The sequence below is a fragment of the Mobula birostris genome, chromosome 1 (genome assembly GCF_030028105.1).
Source record: "Mobula birostris isolate sMobBir1 chromosome 1, sMobBir1.hap1, whole genome shotgun sequence".
Lineage (NCBI taxonomy): Eukaryota > Metazoa > Chordata > Chondrichthyes > Myliobatiformes > Myliobatidae > Mobula > Mobula birostris.
In genome coordinates, this window is record NC_092370.1 from 233,440,828 (window position 1) to 233,464,946 (window position 24,119).

At 43.1% G+C, this 24,119-nt stretch overlaps 1 protein-coding gene across 4 annotated transcripts in view; it reads right to left on the reverse strand.

The window, feature by feature from the left end:
• Positions 1 to 6,630: 6,630 nt before the first annotated feature.
• ak7b (adenylate kinase 7b) overlaps positions 6,631 to 24,119 on the reverse strand; it is a 73,112-nt gene continuing 55,623 nt past the window's right edge. Inside the window, exons 16-18 of one of the 4 annotated variants that reach the window (XM_072273479.1) lie at positions 16,180 to 16,400; positions 11,364 to 11,522; positions 6,631 to 10,072 (exon numbers count right to left, since the gene is read on the reverse strand). In XM_072273479.1, coding sequence (XP_072129580.1) covers positions 10,034 to 10,072; positions 11,364 to 11,522; positions 16,180 to 16,400 — 419 coding nt within the window. In that variant the 3' untranslated portion in view covers positions 6,631 to 10,033. Of the gene's footprint in view, positions 10,073 to 11,363; positions 11,523 to 16,179; positions 16,401 to 16,678; positions 17,411 to 24,119 lie in introns of those variants that run through there. The other 3 variants (XM_072273505.1, XM_072273496.1, XM_072273489.1) reach the window with 3 other exon arrangements.

Consider the following 24,119-nt stretch of genomic DNA (forward strand, 5'->3'; position numbering starts at 1 on the left):
CCCAGGGCTCACAGGCAGCAGCTGAGGATGCGCTCTCATGTCCCCTTCACCCGGCACAAGGAGCATGCTGGTATTTCAGCCTTGCCACAGCAGTAGAGGTTTGCTGCGTTTGGCAGGGCATCACAGACTGACTGGATCAGGAACTTGATGTGGTGGGGTCCAGCACGCCAAATTTCCCCCCACGAAATGTTACCTTGTCCCATCTTGTCCACGCGCCTTGTTGCCGCACTCCAACAGTCTTGCTGGCACATGGCTCCAACAGCACAACTCACACCTCCTCACAACACGCTGGAGGAACTCAGCAGGTCAGGCAGCATCCGTGGAAAAGATCGGTCGACGTTTTGGGCCAGAACCCTTCGTCAGGACTGTAGAGGGAAGGGCCAGAGGCCCTAAAAAAAGGTGGGGGGAGGGTGGGAAGGAGAAGGTTGGTAGGTTCCAGGTGAAAAACCAGTAAGGGGAAAGATAAAGTTGTGGGGGAGGGGAAGCAAAGAGGGGACAGGCAGGAAAGGTGAAGAAGGAATAGGGAAAAACACAATGGGTAGTAGAAGGAGGCGGAACCATGAGGGAGGTGATAGGCAGCTGGGGGAGGAGGCAGAGTGACATAGGGACAGGGGGAGGGAATTACCGGAAGTTGGAGAATTCTATGTTCATACCAAGGGGCTGGAGACTACCTAGACGGTATATGAGGTGTTGCTTCTCCAACCTGAGTTTAGCCTCATCATGGCAGTAGAGGAGGCCATGTATGGACATATCTGAATGGGAGTGGGAAGCAGAGTTGAAGTGGGTGGCTACTGGGAGATCCTGTCTGTTTTGGCGGACGGAGCAGAGGTGCTCGACAAAGCGGTCCCCCAATCTGCGTCAGGTTTCACCGATGTAGAGGAGGCCGCACCGGGAGCACCGGATGCAATAGATAACCCCAACAGACTCACAAGTGAAGTGTTGCCTCACCTGGAAGGACTGTTTGGGGCCCTGAATGGTGGCAAGAGAGGAGGTGTAGGGACAGGTGTAGCACTTGCGCTTACAGGGATAAGTGCCAGGTGGGAGATCCGTGGGGAGGGATGTGTGGACTAAGGAGTCGTGGAGGGACTGATCCCTGTGGAAAGCGGAGAGGGGTGGAGAGGGAAAGATGTGCTTAGTGGTGGGGTCCTGTTGAAGGTGGCGGAAGTTGCGGAGGATAATGTGCTGGATCCGGAGGCTGGTGGGGTGGTAGGTGAGGACAAGGGGAACTCTGTCCCTGTTGTGGTGGCAGGAGGATGGGGTGAGAGCCGAAGTGTGGGAAATGGAGGAAATGCGGGTGAGGGCATCATTGATGACAGCAGATGGGAAACCACAATCCTTAAAGAAAGAGGACATTTGAGATGTCCTGGAACGCAAAACCTCATCTTCGGAGCAGATGCGGCGTAGATGGAGGAACTGGGAATAGGGAATGGCATTTTTGCATGTGGCGGGGTGGGAAGAGGTATAGTTGAGGTAGTTATGAGAGTCAGTGGGATATGTCCATACATGGCCTCCTCTACTGCCATGATGAGGCTAAGCTCAGGTTGGAGGAGCAACACCTCATGTACCATCTAAGTAGTCTCCAGCCCCTTGGTATGAACGTTGAATTCTCCAACTTCCAGTAATTCCCTCCCCCTCCCTTCAACCATCCCAGTTTCACTCTGCCCCCTCCTCCAGCTACTTACTACCTCCCTCATGGTTCCGCCTTCTTCTACCCATTATGTTTTCCCCTATTCCTTCTTCATCTTTCCTGCCTATCCCCTCCCCCATCCCTTAATCTTTCCCCTTACTGGTTTTTCACCTGGAACCTACCAGCCTTCTCCTTCCCTCCCTCCCCCCACCTTCTTTATAGGGCCTCTGCCCCTTCCCTCTTCAGTCCTGTCGAAGGGTTCCGGCCCGAAACGTTGACTGTTCATTTCCACGGATGCTGCCCGACCTGCTGAGTTCCTCCAGCGCGTTGTGAGTGTTGCTTTGACCCCAGCATCTGCAGATTATTTTGTGTTTACAACTCACACTTCCTGCTGGACCAACTGGTGCCTCGCTCTTCCTTGCACCTTACTGTAGCGGACTGTTGGGAAGCAACCCAAGCCTGCCCTCCCCGATGCCATTGGGCCCACCAGCACCCTGTGGCACAGCCATGCTTCGACTTGTTCAACTGCATCCTGTGCCCTCCACCTCCTGCTCGTCCTCACCTCAATGCCAGCGTGTGGGACCTTCGGGTCGCTGGATTCTCTGAATTGCAACATTGTTCTTGCACGGTGACCACAAACTCCTCGCTCACACTGCCGATGGGGGACTTTGTCTGTTTTTCTTCCCATACAAGGCGATGCTGTTTAGGCTCCTGGGCAGGCCCTGCCACCTCCGTGGGTGCTGGTTGATTTCTCTCTCAAAGGTCTCAGCTGTTGGCAGTGGGACATCAGAGGCTAGCAGAGGCCACAGGATTCAGGGGAGAATTTACCCGGCAGCCCTGACTTGTCCACAGCTGTCAACCGTTGCTGCAATTCTATCCCGGCTGCTTTGGTGGATATTGTGTCCTTCAGTGAGCCAAGGCTCTTCTCCAGCTTCTCCAAGAGGCATGGAATTTGGGTGCCTTCCAGTTGAAAGAGGAATTTGTTCACCACCTTTCTTCTCTTAAGTACCAATGATCTGGATTTCTTAGCTCAAGCAGTGAGCTTCTCTGACCCTGGAAGATCCATCTGCATCCTGGCACTGACATTGTTACAGTCAGGTCATCCACTGACAAAGGGCCTCTGCACTCTACCTCTGCAGACTTTGCCAAGGAGAGGATGATCACAGACACTGTACATCCTGCTCCAATCCCCTTCTCAAGACGATGCAAATCAGATGTGACTGTCCCAAAGATGACTCAGACTGAAGTTACTGCAGTAGTCCAGAATGAGTTTCCTGGTCCTCATTGGGACATGGTGGCGCTTGAGGGCAACCTTAACAGAACCAATGAAAGACCACGTCATCGGGGCAGACAACCGGTGTGTAAAAGACAAAAAAAACTGTGCTAATACAATAAGAAAACTTTAAAGTAATAAATAAATAAGCAATAAATATTGCAAATATGAGATAAAGAGTCCTTGAAAGTGAGTCAACAGGTTGTGGGACTCCTGGGGCAAGCGAAGTTGAGTTGAGTTATCCCCCGTGGTTCAAGAACCTGATGGTTGAGGGGTAATAACTGTTCCTGAATCTGGTTAATTTACTTATGGCAGTATTACTGTGTGAGTTATATGTACTGTATTGTGCACCTTGGTCCAGAGGAACCTTGTTTCATTTGGCAGTATATGTGAGTATGGTTGAAAGCCAAAAAGCAGAACTTGAACTGTCCATGCCATTTGGTGGAAGTTGATGGGACAATACCAGATGTCAGGGTACTAAGAGCTATTTAAGTTGATTTCTTTGCTAAGTCATGGGGGAGTGGGGAATTACCACTGAACAGAACCTCAGCTGGATAAAATACATAAACACCACACAGTCACTGGAGTCTGGAATCTGGAGCAACACGCCGAATGCTGGAGGAACTCAGTGAGTAACATTTATGTTGCGAAATGTACGGCTGACAAACAACCAGTGTACAAAGAAAGACAAACTATGGAAATATAAAAAAAAATACTGAACTCAAAAGGTCAAATGCTTATTTCCCGCCATACATGCTGCTTGACTTGCTGAGTTCCGCCGGCACCTTCGTGGGTTTATCTGAGTATCGTGAAGACTTTTTTCAAAACTTTATTTTGGACTTTGTTCAAATTGTGTTATTTCATGGGAAAAATGATGCATAATTTATGTTTTTGATTTTCTTGGGAATGTTGCGATGCTGCCATAATTAAGTTTTTCATTGAACCTGTGCACACATTTATGTATGTATATGACAATAAACTCAACTTTGATTTAGACACAAAAGACTTAAGAAGCTGGAATCTGCAACAACACAGGAAATTCTGGAGAAACTCAGCAGGTCAGGCAGCATCTGTGGAGGAAAATGTAGAGTTGACATAATTGGGTTAAACGGCTTCAACTGGGTTCAAGGGGCTTGATCCACCCCCTTCCCTCCGTCTTTTCATACTGCCTATTTCCCCTCTGTCATTCAGTCCGTAAGAAAGGTCTGGACCCAAAACTCTGACTGTCCCTTTCTCTCTATAGATGCTCCCGGACCCACTGAGCTTTTCCAGCATCTTGTGTATTGCTACATAAGTATTATGACCACAAGAGCAGGTCAGATGCCGGGTATCCTATGGTGACCAACTACTGACATCCAAAGTTTCTCCACTACCTAAAAGACTGTAGCCAGGGACATGATGGAATATGCAAGACACTGCAGATGCTGGATTCTGGAGCCACATACAACCAGGTGGAGGAACTCAGTGAGAGGAAAAAGAACTGGTAACATTTCAGGGCAAAATGGACAGTCCGAATACCTGCTTGGCTGACTGCAGCTCTCACAATGCTCAAGAAGCACACATAAAGATGACGTAATGGAAGTGCAGCTGTCTCACAGCAACACAAGTCCAATCCTGCTGTCTGTGCAGGCTTTACACTTTCTACCTATGACTAGCTTTCCCCCAGGCCCTGTGTCCAAGAGAACACCAGCAAAAATTTTGTTGGCATGCAGCGTACAGTGCCACTCAATTCTTTAAACCCTACCCTTAATAAAAAGATACATAACCATCTTTCTTGCCAACTGAAGCAGCAAATGATTATTTCTACAAGCCGAAAGCAGTGAGATATTTTCACAGGAAACACCTCGCACCGGTTTGGTGCCAGCTAGATGGATATGAGAACACGTGTCATTGGATAATACAATTTGAAATCATCACAGACCTGAAGTTGACATCAGTATCTGGGTCACAAATGTTTGGGCCTGTTGGCATTGGCATGCTCTGCTTATATTCTTCACACAGGGAGTGGTGAATCTGTGGAATTCTCTGCCACAGGAAACAGTTGAGGCCAGTTCATTGGCTATATTTAAGAGGGAGTTAGATATGGCTCTTGTGGCTAAAGGGATCAGGGGGTATGGAGGGAAGGCTGGTACAGGGTTCTGAGTTGGATGATCAGCCATGATCATACTGAATGGCGGTGCAGGCTCGAAGGGCCAAATGGCCTACTCCTGCACCTATTTTCTATGTTTCTATGTTTCTATTTTTTCTTTTGTTGTTTATGAGTGAATACTGGATATTCACCGGCAATAACAGTAGATAATGTATTTACTTAGCACCTCAATGAATATTTTTCACAATAATCAAAATTATATTAGTAAAACTGTGTTATCTAAGTTAACAATGAGATATTTTTAAGTCAGCAAAGAAACAAAAATGTTCAAATGATGGGGGGAGAAGAAGCAGAGATTTTCAAGAGTAGTGAGGAGAAAGATTTGGCATGATTAAAAAGGATAATAAAGCTTTATGCATCTTATGGTAAAATACTAAATTAATACTAATGTTAATAGTAAAACAATGAATACATGTAAATAGGCAGCACAACTCATTCTTTTTATTTACCAACATTCATATTTTTTGTTACTAATTCATTAATCAATGATAAAAAGATTACCTTGGCATGTGAGAGAATTTTTTTCAGAGGATTTTTGCCAATTTGGGGGCACAGTCTCAAAAAGGCTTGCTAGCCCTGGTTAGAACTATGTGTGCCCCTCAGTTTCATATACTGTACATCACTATTGTCACATCTTAGCCTCCTTCACTCCAGGGAAAACAATCCCAGTTTATCCAATTCTCCAGTTCAGGCAATGTTCTGGTGAACCTTTTCGCATTCTTACTATTTTGATTACATCTTTCATATAGCATGACAACCATGATTGCAGACAATATTCTTAAATGCCACCTAACCAATGACTTATACACTTGCAACTTGAAGTCCCAACTCCAATACTCAACGCTGTTTGAGACTGCTCAGCTGGAGGAAACCTCCAGCCTGTTTATCCCCGTCTGTTTTCAACATTTCAATGAGTTCTCCTCTTATTCTTCCAAAGATGTATGGGTTAGTAGGTTAGTTGGTCACATGGGTGTAATTGTGCAGTATGGGCTTGTGGGCCTGAAGGGTGCTGTATCTCTAAATTAAAAACTAATTAAAATCTGCCGTCTCTTGCATCTCCACGTTTAGAAGGTCAGGTCTGCTTCTCTTGGAGTTGTGCCTGACATATTACGCTTTAACCAACAATCAAATATCATTATCACTTTGCTGTTTATAGGGGTTTGCTGTGCTAAATTTGGCTGTTCCTATTGCATAAGAGTGACTATTAAAAGTCCTCAAATTTCTGTGAAGTTCTGAAAGGTGCTGCTTCTTTTTTATAGAGTACAGGTTATCTACATAAATATTTACACATCTCCACAGAAAATTGCATTGTGAGCCTGGTTGATTGGATGAACAGAAGGAAATACAGGGTTTATATCACTTTCATATACATCCTTGAATAAAAAACAACTAGAGGTAAAGTTGCCAGTGCCACTTTTATCTTTTCCACCCAACACCTTCCAGCTTCTGACTTCATCCCTCTCCCCACCCCCACCCATCTTTGCCCTCACCTAGCTTTACCTATTACCTGCCAGTTTGTACTCCATCCCTCCTCCCTCCAGCCACCTTCTTATTTTGACTTCTTCCCCAACCCCTTTCTTTCCAGTCCTACCGAAGAGTCTCAGCCCAAAGAGTTGACTGTTTATTTCCCTTCTGGATGTTGACTGACCCGCTAAGTTCTTCCAGCAGGTGTGTGTGTTATCCTGGATTTCCAACATGTGCAAAATATCTTGTGTTTAAAAGTTGTTAGAAAGTAAAAAACTTTATGAAATGCCTGGCTATTTGAAACTTGATTTGGGAGAATGGGCAATACATGTGCTCCGAGGCATTGCAGCAATGATCTGACCCCTCTGCTTCCACCCAGATATCTGCATCCAGTTCTGTACTTATGGCAGATTAAACATCACCACAGACGAGGCCTTGGGAGTGGGTCTGAATCCTGGCACTTCAGACCTGGCTGCAGTTTCTCTCCATTATAAAGTACTTGTTCATGGTGTAATGAACTTTATCCTGATATTTTGGAAACTGGAAATAGTTTAAGAAAGAAGTAAGTGCACAAGCATAGCTTTTTTGACAAATAAATAAATCTGCCTAAACCACCTTCCTCATCTTGAAGTACCTAATGAAATATGAGAACAGAACCTTTTATCTACATGGGAATTGCAGAGTTGCAGTTCAGTTTATGTAGAATCATAATTTTCTCTGCCGGAGTTTCTGTTGGTTTGGGAAACATTTAAAAAAGCAGAAGTTGTTTCCCGAAACTGATATCCAGTGCCTTTAACTTAGTCTTTAATGTTTAACCTCGGGTATTTCAGTTGGTTTCAATTTTAACACATTCAGCACATTGCTAATGTTCTCTTGAAGCAAAGAAATTAAAAGGTGGACTTTTTATACAGGTATATTGTTGTAACAATGTGTGCTTTCTTTGTTAATGTTACTTTAAAACACATTTATTGCACACATATCTTAGTTAGGACTTAAATTTAGGTAAACATTTGTTGAGCTGGTGTTACGCATACAAGGATACTGTTGAATAACATATCATCAACAGTATGACTCCAAAATGTGTAGAGGCAAAAGCTGGTACACTGGCCAACCAGTGATCACTCCATTTATGTACTGCCTCCTCAAATCAAATTTCTAGCTGCTTTAATGTTGTCCAATATGGCACACTTAGGAATAGAAGAAATAGTTTCCAATTCTGTAGATCTGTTAACAAACTTAAACAAATGTATGAACAATACAAAACCTGAATGAAAAATTGCTGAGTTTGGTGTTTTATTTCTTTGGCTGAACACAAGCAGGGAATCAAAGTGGCAGAGGGTAGGGATTAACAGACTGATTGTTGTGAGAGTTTCTTTGTCACCTTTTCATCAAGTTGGATAGAAACATTTGCTATGTGCATTCTCTGCACTATAGCCACAAAACAACAAATTTCCCAAAATATGTCAGTGACAATAAACCTGAATGAGGAAGAATGTAACTTGTATTATAAAAATTACAAACAAATTGAATAATGAAAAATAACTGCTTGGGTTAACGCTGTAAAGTTCCTAAGCACTTTGAAAAAGACAAAATAGACATAAGTTGAATAAAGAAAAAATTGTTAGGATGAGGAACTACACAAACATTTCTTTTAAAAAGGTAACTTTTAAGCAGGAACGATGGAAGGAGAAATACTGAAATTTATGGAGGGAATACCAAAGTTTAGTTTGGTGAAGATGTGGCTGCTTTAGGAGTGCAGTTAACACATAGTTTAAAGTCTCACTCCTGTGAGGGGTGAGAAAGTCTCATAGTGCTGGTCTGAGGAGACAGATGACCTTCCACAGAACTTCTTTGAGTCAGCAGACTGGTTGATGTTCAAATCATCTTAGAATAAAAGCCACCATATCACTAATCTTCGTAATCCCTTGCTGTACCTACATGCTCATTTTCAGTGATTCATGTACATGGATGCACAGGTCCCTCTGAATTCCAGCATGTTCTAAGTTGTAGAAAAGGGGGATTGGGTGAAGAGAGAGTGAAGGAAATGTCTTAAATGTTCTTCTGCAGGGAAGAACAAATGAATGGGATATTATTTAAATGGTTTTGGGGTCCTTGCACATGAAACATAGAAAGCTGCTTGTAGCAGCCATGCATCTGTTCTCTATCTGCATTGCATTCTGTGTTCCGCATTTATTATGTTTATTATGGTAACTGGTCACATGAGTGGGGCCATGGTAAAAGCAAAGGGAATAAGTCACAAAGTCGTGCTTTGTTTGTCACAGTTTGTAGCTTGGGGGCTGGCAGATACCAGATCTTTTGATGACTGCTCAATTGCACTTAGCTTACACTTGGGTACGTTGAAGATTCATCACTTCAATATTTTATATTTGCTAATTGCTAATAAATGATTGAATACGTATCCTCGACATTTGGAGCAATCATTATTGGAACAGGGGCACGTCATGCAAGTATAAGAAATCGGTAGGGTCATCAGCAGCGGCAATTGTTTTGGTTTTGGTTTGGTTTAGCTACTACACTGGTACTCAAGTGCAGGCAGTAATAGGGAATGCTAATAGGATATTGGCTCTAACTTCAACGGAGCATAAAAGTACTGAAGTCTTATTCCAATCGTGTAAGGCTTTAGTGAAGCCAAACCTAATATAGTGTTGGTATTATTTTATTGAAGGTTTTTAAGAGTGATCACCAGGATGATCCCCTCCATGGAGGGATTGTCATATGAGGAAACGTTGGGATCTTACTCGCTGGAGATTAAAAGACTAGGAAGCTATCTTACTGAAACATATAAGATTACTAGGGAGTTAACCAGGTTGAATGTCAAGGGAAAGCATAGATAGTGGAGTTTAGGAAAGTCAGATCAGCTGTGATCTGAATGAGAGAGTAGGCTTGAATGCAGAATGCCCTACTCCTGCTTATACTTTTGGCCTGTGGTCCAATGGTCCCAGAACGGTCAGTACTGGAACCAGGCAGAAACTGTAGGATACAGAATACACCAGTCTGGAAATTTACAATAAATATGGATCAAGCAATATGTGTGGAGAGCAAAAACAATGAGTTTTTAACAGGTTGTTGACTTACTTAGAACTGTCCAGTTTTCACACCTACACAAAAAGGCTGGCTATCTGAAAGATTTCATTTATTAAACCTGACATTCTCCTGTTAAAGAGAATCCATTTACTTTAAAACTAAAAATACAATTGTTTCACATTACTTATTTGCTCTAAATTTCACATGAATCAAAGTCTAACGAACAAATGGTGTACTTTTTAGATTTTTTCCTAAATAGCAAAAGGACATTGCATTGTAGAAATACAAATAGATGAGTTCTCCATATTTGAATATATTAGAAGGATTTAATATCGCAGATAATATTTCTACTACAATTGATTTTACTAAAGTACAATTGATAAAGAAACATTGTTCCAACAATTGTGTTAAGTGAATTAACTCTATCAATTGTATTCCATCAAAGCTTATCTTCATGTTTGCTTGATGTCTTTCTTCATTCAATTTGTGGATTGTTCTTGAACAAGTACTCAGCCTTAAAAAAAAGTATACAAGTATAGTGGATGTTACAAAGGTTTGTCAATTCAGCTTGTGTCCATTAGAGGTGTTTTAAGGAGATGTAATTAAAGACAGCAATGATGTTTTAAACTCACCTAATCAGTGTTTTTGAGGAAACATTGAATTGAAAACTAAAGTTACTGTAACTAGCTGCTTTTTCTATGTCGGTAAACCATACTTTTAACAAGTAGGGAAAAAATGGAAGTAAACTTTAAAAACTGCAGATTTGTGAATCTGATATGCTATCTGAACTCAGTGATGGAGAAGAGAAACTGTAGTTTGCTTCAAATGTTGAATTACAATTTTTGCCAGTGGCCATTGCCTAAAGGTAGGAAACTTAACAGCTATCCAATGCATCTGCTTTAGTTTCCAAAATGTGGATTCTGAAAGATTCGTTGGATATGTACAAATTGTCTGCATTTTTTTTCCTGAGAAACATTAGAAGAATTCTGCAGGCATCTATGAAAAAGATCAAAATGCTCTCATGTTACAAGTTAAGTTTATGTTTTTTGGAGATATATTTGAAAATTAAAAGGTCATGACTGAAGATGCAGGAACATTGGTTCAATCCCCACCACAGCAGCTGTGGAATCTAAATGCAATTAAATAATTAAATCTTGAATAACGGCATAGAAAATAGAAAATAGCAGAAGAAGCCACTCCTCAAGCTTGACTAGTCTTCAGTCAATAAGATCATGAATAATCTGGTCTTTGGTTTCAATTCAATTTCCAGCCTGGTTCCCAACATCCTTTGGTTCCCCAGAAGTCCAAAAACTCACATCCACAACTCAGAGAATTACTAAACCATGAAGGTCAGCGATGAAACCATCAGATTGATATCAAAACCCATCAGGTGTAGTAATGTCCCTTAGGAAGTGAATTTCCCAGCAGGTCTGACCTAAGTGCTACACAACATGGCTGACTCTTAGTTCCACTTCAAGTTGACTTGCAAGCCATTTGATGCAAGGGGAATTACAGATGGGCAATATATGGTGGCAATCCCCACTTCTTATGAATGAATAAGAAACATAGAGGGAATAACAATGCTGGCAATAAATCAAAGCCTGGCTCATTTTGTGGAATCTATTCCCTCGACAGTGGGTGAGTCAATCATAGCTGTCAATGGACTATTCCCAAGAATGGGAATTTGGCTGCATCATCCCCACACAGACTGATCTGAACCTGTACTGATTCACACAATGTTCTCTTGCATAGAGAAGAGAACCTACTAGACAGATTCATTGGGACAGATGGAGCAAAGTCCTTACCAAAAAGTCCACTGGGTCTTCAGGTCTGATTTTGCAGCACTCAATCAGACCCTGGGTCAGGGTAGGCATAACATTCTGCATTAAATAATTTCGCAGTGGGATGGAATGTGCTTCAAGAAATTCCTGTTCTTGTTTCTTTACCTCTTCCAGTCGCTTATTCTACATAAAAGCAAACCGAAAGTTTTGCTATGAGTTTGAATCGCACTACAGCAGAAGGACAACTTAAGTTCAAGTAATTACATAATAGAGTGAGTAATGTAGAAACTCTGAAACTATTTGGATGGTGTAGAAATCCATCTGGTTCATGAAAACTTTACTGGAAAAGAAAAGTACTGTCCTTACATGGCCTGCTGTGTGACACCAGACTGAACAATGCCATTGATTCTTAACTGCCCACGGAAATGACCTCGCTAGCCACTAAACTCAAGCACAAATAGGGAGTAATAGTTAATGCTAGTGACCACTTTCTGTTTGTGAATATAAAAGTTCAAATACATTTATTTATAAATTCAGCTTGGTCATAAGTGTCAAATATACACGTGGCAATGGAATAGTGCAGCTCAACAATACTATTGTGTGTTGTAGACTAACAGACAAAGACAAATTTCTTCCTCCCCCAGTGCATGTTTGATCACAGATTGAAGATGTATAAAACTGGAATATTTAAAAATAAACTTAATTATGCAGAAAAGGCAAACAAAAGAGAAAATATCATGCACTGGAAATCCAGAAAAAAGCAAATAAGCAGCCTCAGTCCCTGTAATGAGTACAAACAGACCTTCATCTTCTGCCCCCTACTTTTCCCCAAAATAAATTACTTAAAAATATGGTCTACTTTAAATTAGGACCAATATCTTTGCTCTTATTAGTGAAGTACTGACATGGCAGATGCCCATATGGGCACTGAGTAGATGTGATCCAGTACTCATGTGTCAAGCAATAAATATATTGGGAAATTGTAGTGCGCAGATTATAAAAGAAATGAAATAATGTTTTCAGATCATGAAAACTGAGTTGAACTTTTCAAGGTAAAATCTGCAAGGAAATAATTGGTATATTTTTCATCAGGACCAGCTGAAGTAACAGAGCTGGTAATTTGAAGGTTGCTGATTATCCATGTTATTAACCAACAGGATTCTGATGGAAAGAGAACCACAAAAGGGAGAATCTTTATGAATTTTAGCTGGGGAGTTATTAGAAGATCAGAATAAAGACACAAAACCTTTACAGTAATATAACATCATCATCATGTACCATGTCGTATGACATGGTCACATGACAATGATTGTTCTTGGCAAATTTACAGAAGTCGTTTGCCATTGACTTCTACTGGTCGGTGTCTTTACAAGACAGGAGTCCCCAGACATTATCAATACTCTTCAGAGATTGCCTGCATGGTGTTAGTAGTTGCATAACCAGGACTTGTAATGTGCACCAGCTGCTCATACGACCATCCAACACATCATGGCCATGATCATGGGGCTAAGCAGGTGCTACACCTTACCAAAGGGTGACTTGCAGGCTAGCAGAGGGATGGATTGCCTGACTCCTCTTCTGGTGGAGACATACCTCCATCGCTAACTAACATGCACAGCATGTTGGAGGAACTCAGCAGGTCGGGCAGCATCCATGGAAACGAACAGTCAACGTTTCAGGCTGAGACCCTTCGTCAGGACTGAAGAGGGAGGGGGCAGGGGCCCTATAAAGAAGGTGGGGGGAGGGTGGGAAGGAGAAGGCTGGTAGGTTCCAGGTGATAAACCAGTAAGAGGAAAGATAAAGGAGTGGGGGAGGGGAAGCAAAGAGGGGACAGGCAGGAAAGGTGAAGAAGGAATAGGGGAAAGCACAATGAGTAGAAGGAGGTGGAACTATGAGGGAGGTGATGGGCAGCTGGGGGAGGGGGCAGAGTGAAACTGGGATGGGGGAAGGGAGGGGGAGGGAATTACTGGAAGTTGGAGAATTCAATGTTCATGCCAAGGGGCTGGAGACTACCTAGACGGTATATGAGGTGTTGCTCCTCCAACCTGAGTTTGGCCTCATCATGGCTAGAGGAGGCCATGTATGGACATATCCGAATGGGAATGTGAAGCAGAGTCGAAGTGGGTGGCAACCAGGAGATCCTGTCTGTTGTGGCGGACGGAGCAGAGGTGCTCGACAAAGCGGTCCCCCAATCTGCGTCGGGTTTCACCGATGTAGAGGAGGCCGCACCGGGAGCACCGGATGCAATAGATGACCCCAACAGACTCACAAGTGAAGTGTTGCCTCACCTGGAAGGACTGTTTGGGGCCCTGAATGGTGGCAAGAGAGGAGGTGTAGGGACAGGTGTAGCACTTACGCTTACAGGGATAAGTGCCGGGTGGGAGATTCGTGGGGAGGGACGTATGGACCAGGGAGTCGCGGAGGGAATGATCCCTGCGGAAAGCGGAGAGGGGTAGAGAGGGAAAGATGTGCTTAGTGGTGGGGTACATCAATGATGCCCTCACCCACATCTCCTCCATTTCCCGTACTTCGGCCCTCACCCCATCCTCCCATCACCACAACAGGGACAGAGTTCTCCTTGTCCTCACCTACCACCCCACCAGCCTCCGGATCCAGCACATTATCCTCCGCAACTTCCGCCACCTTCAACAGGACCCCACCACTAAGCATATCTTTCCCTCTCTACCCCTCTCCGCTTTCCACAGGGGTCATTGGAGAACCGCTTCGTCGAGCACCTCCGCTCCGTCCGCACAACAGACAGGATCTCCCGGTTGCCACCCACTTCAACTCTGCTTCACATTCCCATTAAGATATGTCCATACATAGCCTCCTCTACTGCCATGATGAGGCCAGACTCAGGTTGGAGGAGCAACACCTCATATACTGTCTGGGTAGTCTCCAGCCCCCTTGGCATGAATATTCAATTCTCCAACTTCCGGTAATTTCCTCCCCATCCCAGTTTCACTCTGTCCCCTCCCCCAGCTGCCTACTACTTCCCTCATGGTTCCGCCTCCTTCTACTACCCATTGTGCTTACCCCTGTTCCTTCTTCACCTTTCCTGCCTATCCCCTCCCCCACCCCTTAATCTTTACCCTTACTGGTTTTTCACCTGGCACCTACCAGCCTTCTCCTTCCCACCCTCCCCCCACCTTCTTTATAGGGCTCCTGACCCTTCCCTCTTCAGTCCTGACAAAGGGTCTCGGCCCGAAACGTTGACTGTTCGTTTCCACTGATGCTGCCCGACCTGCTGAGTTCCTCCAGCATGCTGAGCATGTTGCTTTGACCCCAGCATCTGCAGAGTATTTTGTGTTTCTATCCCTAACTAAGCCTGTCAAATATACAGGGAGACTCTGGTGTACCATACTTTATACTTTATTGTCGCCAAACAATTGATACTAGAACGTACAATCATCACAGCGATATTTGATTCTGCGCTTCCCTCTCCCTTGATTACAAATATTAAATATTAAAAATAGTAAAAATTAGTAAACATTAAAAATTTAAATTATAAATCATAAATAGAAAATAGAAAAATGGAAAGTAAGGCAGTGCAAAAAAACCGAGAGGCAGGTCTGGATATTTGGAGGGTACGGCCCAGGTCCAGGTCAGGATCCGTTCAGCAGTCTTATCACAGTTGGAAAGAAGCTGTTCCCAAATCTGGCTGTACGAGTCTTCAAGCTCCTGAGTCTTCTCCCGGAGGGAAGAGGGACGAAAAGTGTGTTGGCTGGGTGGGTCGTGTCCTTGATTATCCTGGCAGCACTGCTCTGACAGCGTGCGGTGTAAAGTGAGTCCACGGACGGAAGATTGGTTTGTGTGATGTTCTGCGCTGTGTTCACGACCTTCTGTTGCTTCTTTCAGTCTTGGACAGGACAACTTCCATACCAGGTTGTGATGCACCCTAGAAGAATGCTTTCTACTATGCATCTATAAAAATTAGTGAGGGTTTTAGGGGACAGGCCAAATTTCTTTAGTTTTCTCAGGAAGTAAAGGCGCTGGTGGGCTTTCTTGGCAGTGAACTCTGCTTGGTTGGACCAAGTCAGGTCATTTGTGATATTGACCCCGAGGAACTTAAAGCTTTTGACCTGTTCCACTTGCGCACCACTGATATAAATTGGGTTGTGCGGTCTGCTACTCCTTCTGAAGCCAACAACCAATTCCTTCGTCTTGCTGACGTTGAGGGATAGGTTATTGTCTTCGCACCATGCCACCAGGTTCTTAATTTCCTCTCTGCACTCAAACTCATCATTACCCGAGATATGGCCTACAATTGTTGTGTCATCAGCAAACTTAATATATTGAGTTTGATGGAAACTTTGCTAAACAATCATGGGTATATCAGTTCCACATCAATCACTTTATGGAGCAAAGAGCAAACTGCTGGACAACCTCAACAAGTTAGACAGCACCTGTGAAGGGAAATGTGCAGCTGACATTTCAGGTCCAGACCCTTCATCTGGAATCTAAGACCCACCCCAGATAAAGGGCCTCAACCCAAAATGTCAACAGTCCATTTTCTCCACAGATGCTGCCAAAGCCTCCGAGTTCCTCTAGCAGTTTGTTGCTTGCTCCAGGTTGCAGCATGTGCAGTCTTTTGTGCCTCCATGTTATATTTATGGTCAGATAAAGCAATTAATTAAAACAAGTTATTAAAGATTAGATTAGAAACAATCAACATATTTAGGGTTGCTAAAGTTGTTAGGAACAGGATCATCTATCATCTTCAATCATTTTTTCCACAAGTACTTTTTAGATACAACAGCATCTGGTAATTCAAAGATGGCCAAATATCCATGAAGGTTGTAAGTCACATGAGTGTAATATTTTACCTTCCTTCACTTACCCACTCCTCCCACCGTGCTAATTTTTCTGCAGCTTCCTCTGCCTCCTTGCATTCCTTCTCGGCTTGTTCTGCAGCTTCTTTAGCTAGACGCTCATCTGCTTCTTTGCGCTGCAGTTCTTTCAGTTCTTCAGGTGTGGGTCCATAGTTTTTGGGCTTTCCCACAACTTGAATAATATCTTGGACCACAGGGGTGTTTTCAGCATCATTGTCTTGTGAAACATCTGACAGCAACAGGTAGAAATAATAGATTTTCTTTCAAAGCTTAATTATGTAGCAGTTAACTCAACAGCGGACCAACATTAATGCCTTAGGAGACTGTTAGAGAGCTAGAAATTGATAGTCTTAGAAGAGGTTGTGAAAATCAGCTTAGTAAAGTATGATTCCAAAGTTGCTAGGTCTGGTTCAGATTCAGACCACTGCTAGATAAAATCAATGATAAAGTTCAAAGTAAGTTTATTACCGAAGTACATATATGCCAACGTATACAACACTGAGATTAACTTTCTTGCGGGCATACTAAATAAATCCATAACAGAATTAGATTAGATTATGAAGACACGCAGTCCTCTTTTATTGTCATTTAGTAATGCATGCATTAAGAAATGATACAATATTTCCTCCGGTGTGATATCACAAAACACAGGTCAGATCAAGACTGAAAAACAAACAAAAACCACATAATTATAACATATAGTTACAACAGTGCAACAATACCATAACTTGATGAAGAACAGTCCATGGCACAGTAAAAAGTTCAAAGTCTCTCAAATGTCCCACATCTCACGCAGACGGGAGAGGGAAGAAAAACCTGCCATGCCTGACCACAGTCCGACTCTGAGTTGTCCGAAAACTTCAAGCCTCTGATCAGCCTCCGACACCGAGTACCATGCAGCATCTCTATCCGAATGATTCAACCTCAATCTCGGTCACCAGCAGCAGGCAAAGCTGGGGATTTTGGGGCCTTCCCTCGGAAGATTCTTGATCGCCCAGTAACAGCGGCAGCGAACCTGCATTTCAGAAATTTCTCCAGATGTTCCTCTGTGCTTTCACGTCTGTCTCCATCAAATCAGAATTGTCCACGGCCCCTATTTAACGGATACGATATTATTTTCACTGGAGAGCTGCGCACGTGCGGCGTGCTGCTATCTCCTCCTCCCACTGATTACCATAATAGAATCAATGAAGGACTGCATCAACTTGGGCGTTCAACCAGTATGCAAAAGACAACAAACTATGCAAATACAAAAGAAATGATAATAGTTAATAAATAAGCAACAAATATTGAGAACATTAGATGAAGAGGCCTTGAAAGTGAGTCCAGAGGTTGTGGGAACATTTCAATGATGGGGCAAGAGAAGTTGAGTGAAGTTATCGCCTTTGGTTCAAGAGTCCGATTGTTGATGGGCAATAGCTGTTAAAATGCTTCGAGTAGACGTGCACAATGGTGGGGAGGGCTTTACCCATGATGGACTGGACCGTATCCACCAGTTTTTGTAGGATTTTTCATTCAAGGACATTGGTGTTTCCATACCAGGCTGTGATGCAGCCAGTCAATATACTCTCCACCACACATCAACAGAAGTTTGTCAATGCTTTAGATGTCATATCAAACCTCTGCATACTCCTAAGAAAGAAGAGGTGCTGCCATGCTTTCTTCATAGTTCCATTTATGTGCCGGGCCCAGGACAGGCCCTCCAAAATAATAACATTGAGGAATTTAAAGTTGCTGACACTCTCCACCTCTGATCCTCTGATGAGGACTGGCTCATGGATCTCTGGTTTCCTCCTTTGGAAGTCAATAATTACTGCTTTAGGTACTGTTGAAGGGGACAACCTACCAGAGAGAGACACAGTGACTGGATGTCTGGCACCGAGCCTGGTGCTGTGGCTCTGAGGAGCAGAGAGTTGAAGAGGACTGCAGTGTTGACAGGGGACTCTATAGTCAGAGTAACAGAGCTGGGATTCTGTGGGTGCAATAGGGTCAGCGATGTCTCAGATCGGGTACATGGCATTCTCAAGGGGTAAGATAAGCAGCTAGAAGTCTTGGTTCATATTGGCACCAGTGACTTAGGTAGACAAGGTGAGAAGGTCCTGAAGAGAGATTTTAGGGAGCTAGGTAGAAAGCTGAAAAAGAGGACCTCCAGGGAAGTAATCTCCAGACTGCTGCCTGTGCCATGCACCAGTGAGGGTAAGAATAGGATGATTGGGTAGGTGAATGCGTGGCTGCTGAACTGGTGCAGGGGGCAGGGGTTCAGATTTATGGATCATTGGGACCTCTGCTGGGGAAGGTATGACCTGTACAAAGGGGATAGTTTACACCTGAACACAAGGTGGGGGGGGGATCAATATCTTTGTGGACAGGGTTGCTAGAGTTGTTCGGGAAGGGGGATAGTGCTGAGGATGAAGTAGCTAGTTTACAGGCAGAGGCAGTGTGTAGTAAGACTCTGAACAAGGAGAGGTTGATGACAGGGCAAAATTGCAGTCAACAGGATGAGTTGCAATGTAAAAGGCAGCCAAAACCAAAAAGGGTGAAAAGAGGACTGAATTTCTTATATATGAACGCATGCAGTATACGGTAGATGAACTTGCAGGCAGTTACAGATTGGCATGTATGATGTTGAGGGCATCACTGGATCGTGGCTGAAAGATTATAGCTGGGAGCTTAATGTGCAAGGATACACATTGTATCAGAAGGACAGGCAGGTAGGCAGAGGGGGTGGCGTGGCTCTGTTAGTAAAAAATGAAATCAAATCTTTAGAAAGATGTGACGTAGGGTTGGAAGATGTTGATCATTGTGGGTAGAGCTAAGGAACCGCAAGGGTAAAAAGACCCTGATGAGAATCATATACAGACCCTCAAACTGTTGTAACGATGTGGTCTACAAATTACAATTGGAGATGAAAATGCATGCCAAAAGGGCAATGTTACAATAGTGATAGGGAATTTCAATATGCAGGTTGATTTCCCTAGAGGGGGAATTTCTAAAATGCCTACGAGATGGCTTTTTAGAGCAGTTCGTGATTGAGCCCACTAGGGGATCATCTATTCTGGATTGATGTTGTGCGATGAACCAGAATTGATTAGAGAGCTTAAGGTAAAAGAAAGTGATCATAATATGATTGAATTCACTCTGAAATTTGAGAAGGAGAAGTTAAAGTCAGATGTATCAGTATTACAGTGGAGTAAAAGGAACTACAGAGGCATGAGAGAGGAGTTAGGCAGACTTGACTGAAAAAGAACACTGGCAGGGATGATGGAAGACTAGCAATGGCTGGAACTCCTGGAAGCAATTCAGAAGGCACAGAATATATACATCCCAAAGGAGAACAAGTATTCTAAGGGCAAGATGACACGACCGTGGCTTTCAAGAGAAGTCGAAGCCAACATAAAAGCCAAAGAGAGGACATGTATCAGAGCAAAAAGTTAGAGGATCGGGAAGCTTTTAAAAACAAACAGGTCAACTAAAAAAGTCATTAAGGAAAAGATGGAATATGAAAGTAAGCTAGCCAATAATGTTAAAGAGGATACCAAAAGTTTCTTTAGATACATAAAGAGTAAAAGAGAGATGAGAGAGAGTATCAGACTGTTGGAAAATGACGCAGGAGAGGTAGTAATGGGGGGCCAAAGAAATAGTGGAAGAACTAACTAAGTATTTTGTATCAGCCATCACAGTGGAAGACACTAACAGTGTGCTGGAAGTTCCAGAATGTCAGGGATCAGAAGTGTGTGAAGTTGACGTAACTAGGGAGAAGGTTCTTGGGAAGCTGAAAGGTCTGAAGGTAGATAAGTCACCTGGATCAGATTGTGTACATCCCAGGGTTCTGAAAGAGGTGGCTGAAGAGATTGTGTAGCATTAGTAATGATCTTCCAAGAATCACTAGATTCTAGAATGGTTTCAGAAGATTGGAAAATTGCAAATGTCACTCCACTCTTCAAGAAGGGAGAGAGGCAGAAGAAAGGAAATCATAAGCCAGTTAGTCTGACCTCAGTGGTTGGGAAGATGTTGGAGTCAATTGTTAAGAATGTGGTTTTGGGGTACATGATAAAAAAAAAGGCTGTAGTCTGCATGGTTTCCTTAAGGGGAAATCTTGCCTGACAAATCTGTTGGAATTATTTGAAGAAATAACAAACAGGATGGACAAAGGAGCATCAGTGGATGTTGAATCCTTGGATTTTCAGAAGTCGTTTGACAAGGTGCAACAGATGAGGCTGCTTAGCAAGTTAAGATGGCATTACAGGAAAGATATTAGCATGGATAAAGCAGTGGCTGATTGGCAGGAGGCAAAGAATGGGAATAAAGGGAGCCTTTTTTGGTTAGCTGCCGGTGACTAATGGTTTTCCTCAGGGGCCTATGTTGGGACCGCTTCTTTTTACATAATATGTCAATGACTGGGATGACAGAATTGATGGCTTTGTTGCAAAGTTTGCAGACATTAGGAAGATAGGTGAAGGGGCAGGTAGTTTTGAGGAAGTAGAGAGGCTGCTGAAGGACTTATATTAGGAGGATGGGCAAAGTAGTGGCAGATGGAAGACAGCGTAAGGAAGTGTATCATCATGCACTTTGGTTGTAGAAATAAGAGGGTAGACTATTTTCCAAATGGAGAGAAATTTCAAAAGTCTGAGGCACAAAGGGACTTGGGAGTCCTTGTGCAGGATTCATAAAGGTTAATTTAAGGTGAGGAAGGTAAATGCAATGTTAGCATTCATTTCAAGAGGACTAGAATATAAAAGCAAGGATGTAATGCTGAGGCTTTATAAAGCACTGGTAAGGCCTCACTTGGAGTATTGTGAGCAGTTTTGAGTCCCTTATCTTAGAAAGGATGTGCTGACACTGGAGAGGGTTCAAAGGATGTTCACGAAAATAAATCTAGGATTGAATGGTCTGTCATACGAAGAGCATTTGATGACTCTAGGCCTCTACCCACCAGAATTCAGAAGAATGAGGGGTGACCTAATTGAAACTTAATGAATGCTGAAAGGCCGCAATAGAGTGGATGTGGTGAGAATGTTTCCAATGGTGGGAAAGACTAGGACCAGAGGACACAGCCTCAAAATGGAAATAAACAGAAATTTCTTTAGTCAAAGAGTGGTGAATCTGTGGAATTCATTGCCATAGGCAGCCGTGAGGCCAAGTCCCTTTCCGTTTATTTAAGGCAGAGGTTGATAGATTCTTGATTGGTCAGGGCATGAATGGATACAGGGAGAAGTCAGGATACTGGAGCTGAAAGGGAAAATGCTGAAATGGCGGAGTAGACTCAATGGGCCAAATGGCCTAATTCTGTTCCTACATCTTATGGTCTCCTTTGTCTTACTGATACCACTCAGCCGGATTTACAAGCTCCCTCCTATATGCTGATTTGGCACCACCGGTCTATGTCAGTGGTGTCGTCACCACACTTGAAAATGGCATTGGAGCTGTGCTTAGCTACACAGTCATAAGTGTAAAGCGAGTAGAGCAAGGAGCTAAGCACACGGCTTTTTGTGCTCCTGTGCTGACGGAGGTCATGGAGGAGGTGTTCAAATAACAAGATGTCGTCAGTTTCATCACAGGATCCAGTGACCTTGATAACCACGAAGCAACACTGGCCCACGAGACTTTTCTTTCTGGCTCACCCCATTGCCATTGGCACAGTCTTGAAGACCAGGTATATGCATGGCTTCCCATCAAGTTATTGCAGAATTTTGATCCTCCAGGCTAACTACCACTACATAGTTAGCCAACTCGATCCAATATAAAGACACAGCCTTCTTGCAATCACTGCAATGCCATTTGCAAGCTTCTGGAAAGATGGAGATGTGTTTGCAGTGGGCTCTCCAGGAGCAACCAAAGATGTTTTTGACTTTTCTAAAAAGTAACTTTTATGATCACAGACAATGCTGGACATTAAGAACCTACTGAAGGTCTACCCCATCAGCGAGCTGTTTGTTGGTGGACTTGGTGTGGACCGTGTTACTGCCTGCTGCAGAGAGGCAGCAGAGTTGGTGCGCAAAGGAGTGTTTAGTCTAAGAGTGAATGATTGTCTTGGATGTTTCTCTTGCGATGACAAGACCCGTTGGACATTGGTAATGTAAAACATTGAAAGTCCATTTCCCTTGTTTATTGAAGAGACAGATGGTGAGGGAGCTGCGTGGCCCTGGTTTTAGTGAGGACTATGCCTTAAGCCAAGGGCTTGCCTGTTGCTGCAGTCCCGGAGACAGTGTAGTGCAGCATCCTGTCTGGGTTAGAGGCTGGTCCCTCCCATCAGTGCTGCTCTCCAGTGTTCGCTCGGTGGAAGACAGGCGGGATTGCATGCGAGGGTTCGTCTGTGGAATGCTGAGAACTGTTTGCTCTTGCTGATAACGTCCATGCACCTTCAATTTACAGGCCATGCCATTCAGCGACTTGGACTATATATATATTTTTTGTGTAAATATTAGCATACTGCTACCTTATATGTGCTAAATGTGCCTTGCGCTGTGTATGACTGTTGGTACTGTTTTTTACACCTTGGTCCTGGAGGCACACTGTTTTGTTTGGCTGTATTCATGGGGAGTAAGCATGTACGGTTGAATGATAGTAAAACTTGAACTTGAAAATAAGGGTTCAGTGAATCATGCAAGTAGAAATATGATTTCTTTTAATCACTTGATTTGGAAACAGCAAAAATGATGATGTTCTTGATCTAGACCTAGATGTCATAGTGTTGGCTTTGGTGTTATTTTGGTCTGGGCTGGAGAGAAGGAAAGGTGTGGATAGTAGGGAAAAGGAACTGTTAGGAATTGAATCAGCCCACCAGAACTGTGCTGAAATCCCACAACTGGAACATAGTTCATTGGGTAGATTGGTTGCAATTACACTGAAGTTAACAGCTGTCATTTAGTTTGATCTCTAGGCAGCTCTGGGAGTGAATGGTATGAGTTGAGATATAATTACAACTTATAAGGCAAGGAGTATTTAACTTGAATTATGAGATGTAGTTGAATCAAAATTCAAAGATATTACTGGGACTCCAGAGTCTAAAGGTTTTAAAAACATTTCAAGTAAATTAAATTGTCAAGCGTACAATACATCAGGAATAATACCTTGCATTTTAAACAAGAAATACAATAGACAGAGGACGCTGAAACCTGGAGAAAGAAAGACAAACCACTGGAAGAACTCAGTGAGTCAGGCAGAAATGGGGAAATGGACAGTCACAATTCAACTGGACTTTAAACTCTTCCTTCACTATCACCACAAGTGACAAACAAGTGAAAAAGTAAAGGAGGAATATTCAGGCCGCACGACATTATTGAGCCTTCACCGAGCCTCAAAATTTTTCAGATAAACAAAAACAAAGGAGCGCCTAGTAAATTTCATGGGAATTCCTCTCTGACCCTCTGAATCAAATGAACAAAGTTATTGAAGGTGCATAATTAGGGTAATTAGCAGCTTCGACCCTACTCCAGGTTTAAAATTGAGAGGGCGCTGGGAAAAGGAATTGGCTGAGGCTTTGAGTCTGTTCAGCAAGATCACAGGTGCTCTGCCAAGTAATTCCCTATCCCTCATTTTTCCCATAATCCTTTATCTTATTTGGTTAACAACAATCCACCAATCTCGGACTTAATATTAATAGCCAATTATTTTTGTATTTAGTGATTTTTGTGCAAGTGAGCACCAAATCTGAGTTTGATAACTTCATGATTGAAAGGACTGGATTTAACTATTAATCTATCTAATAGTAGAATTCCAAACTAGCAGGAATAGTTTCTTCAGCAACAAATAATCTGCTGGAAGAACCCAGTCCAGATGTAGGGTTTCAACCCAAAATGTTGGCAATTCCTTGTCCCCTACAGATGCTGCATGATCCACTGAGTTCCTCCAGCAAATTGTTTGTTGCTCCATTTCACAGCATCTGCAGGCTGTTGTGTAATGGAAGCTGTTTCTCTGTCTTTGCTAATGGTTCCTGTCAATATCTTGA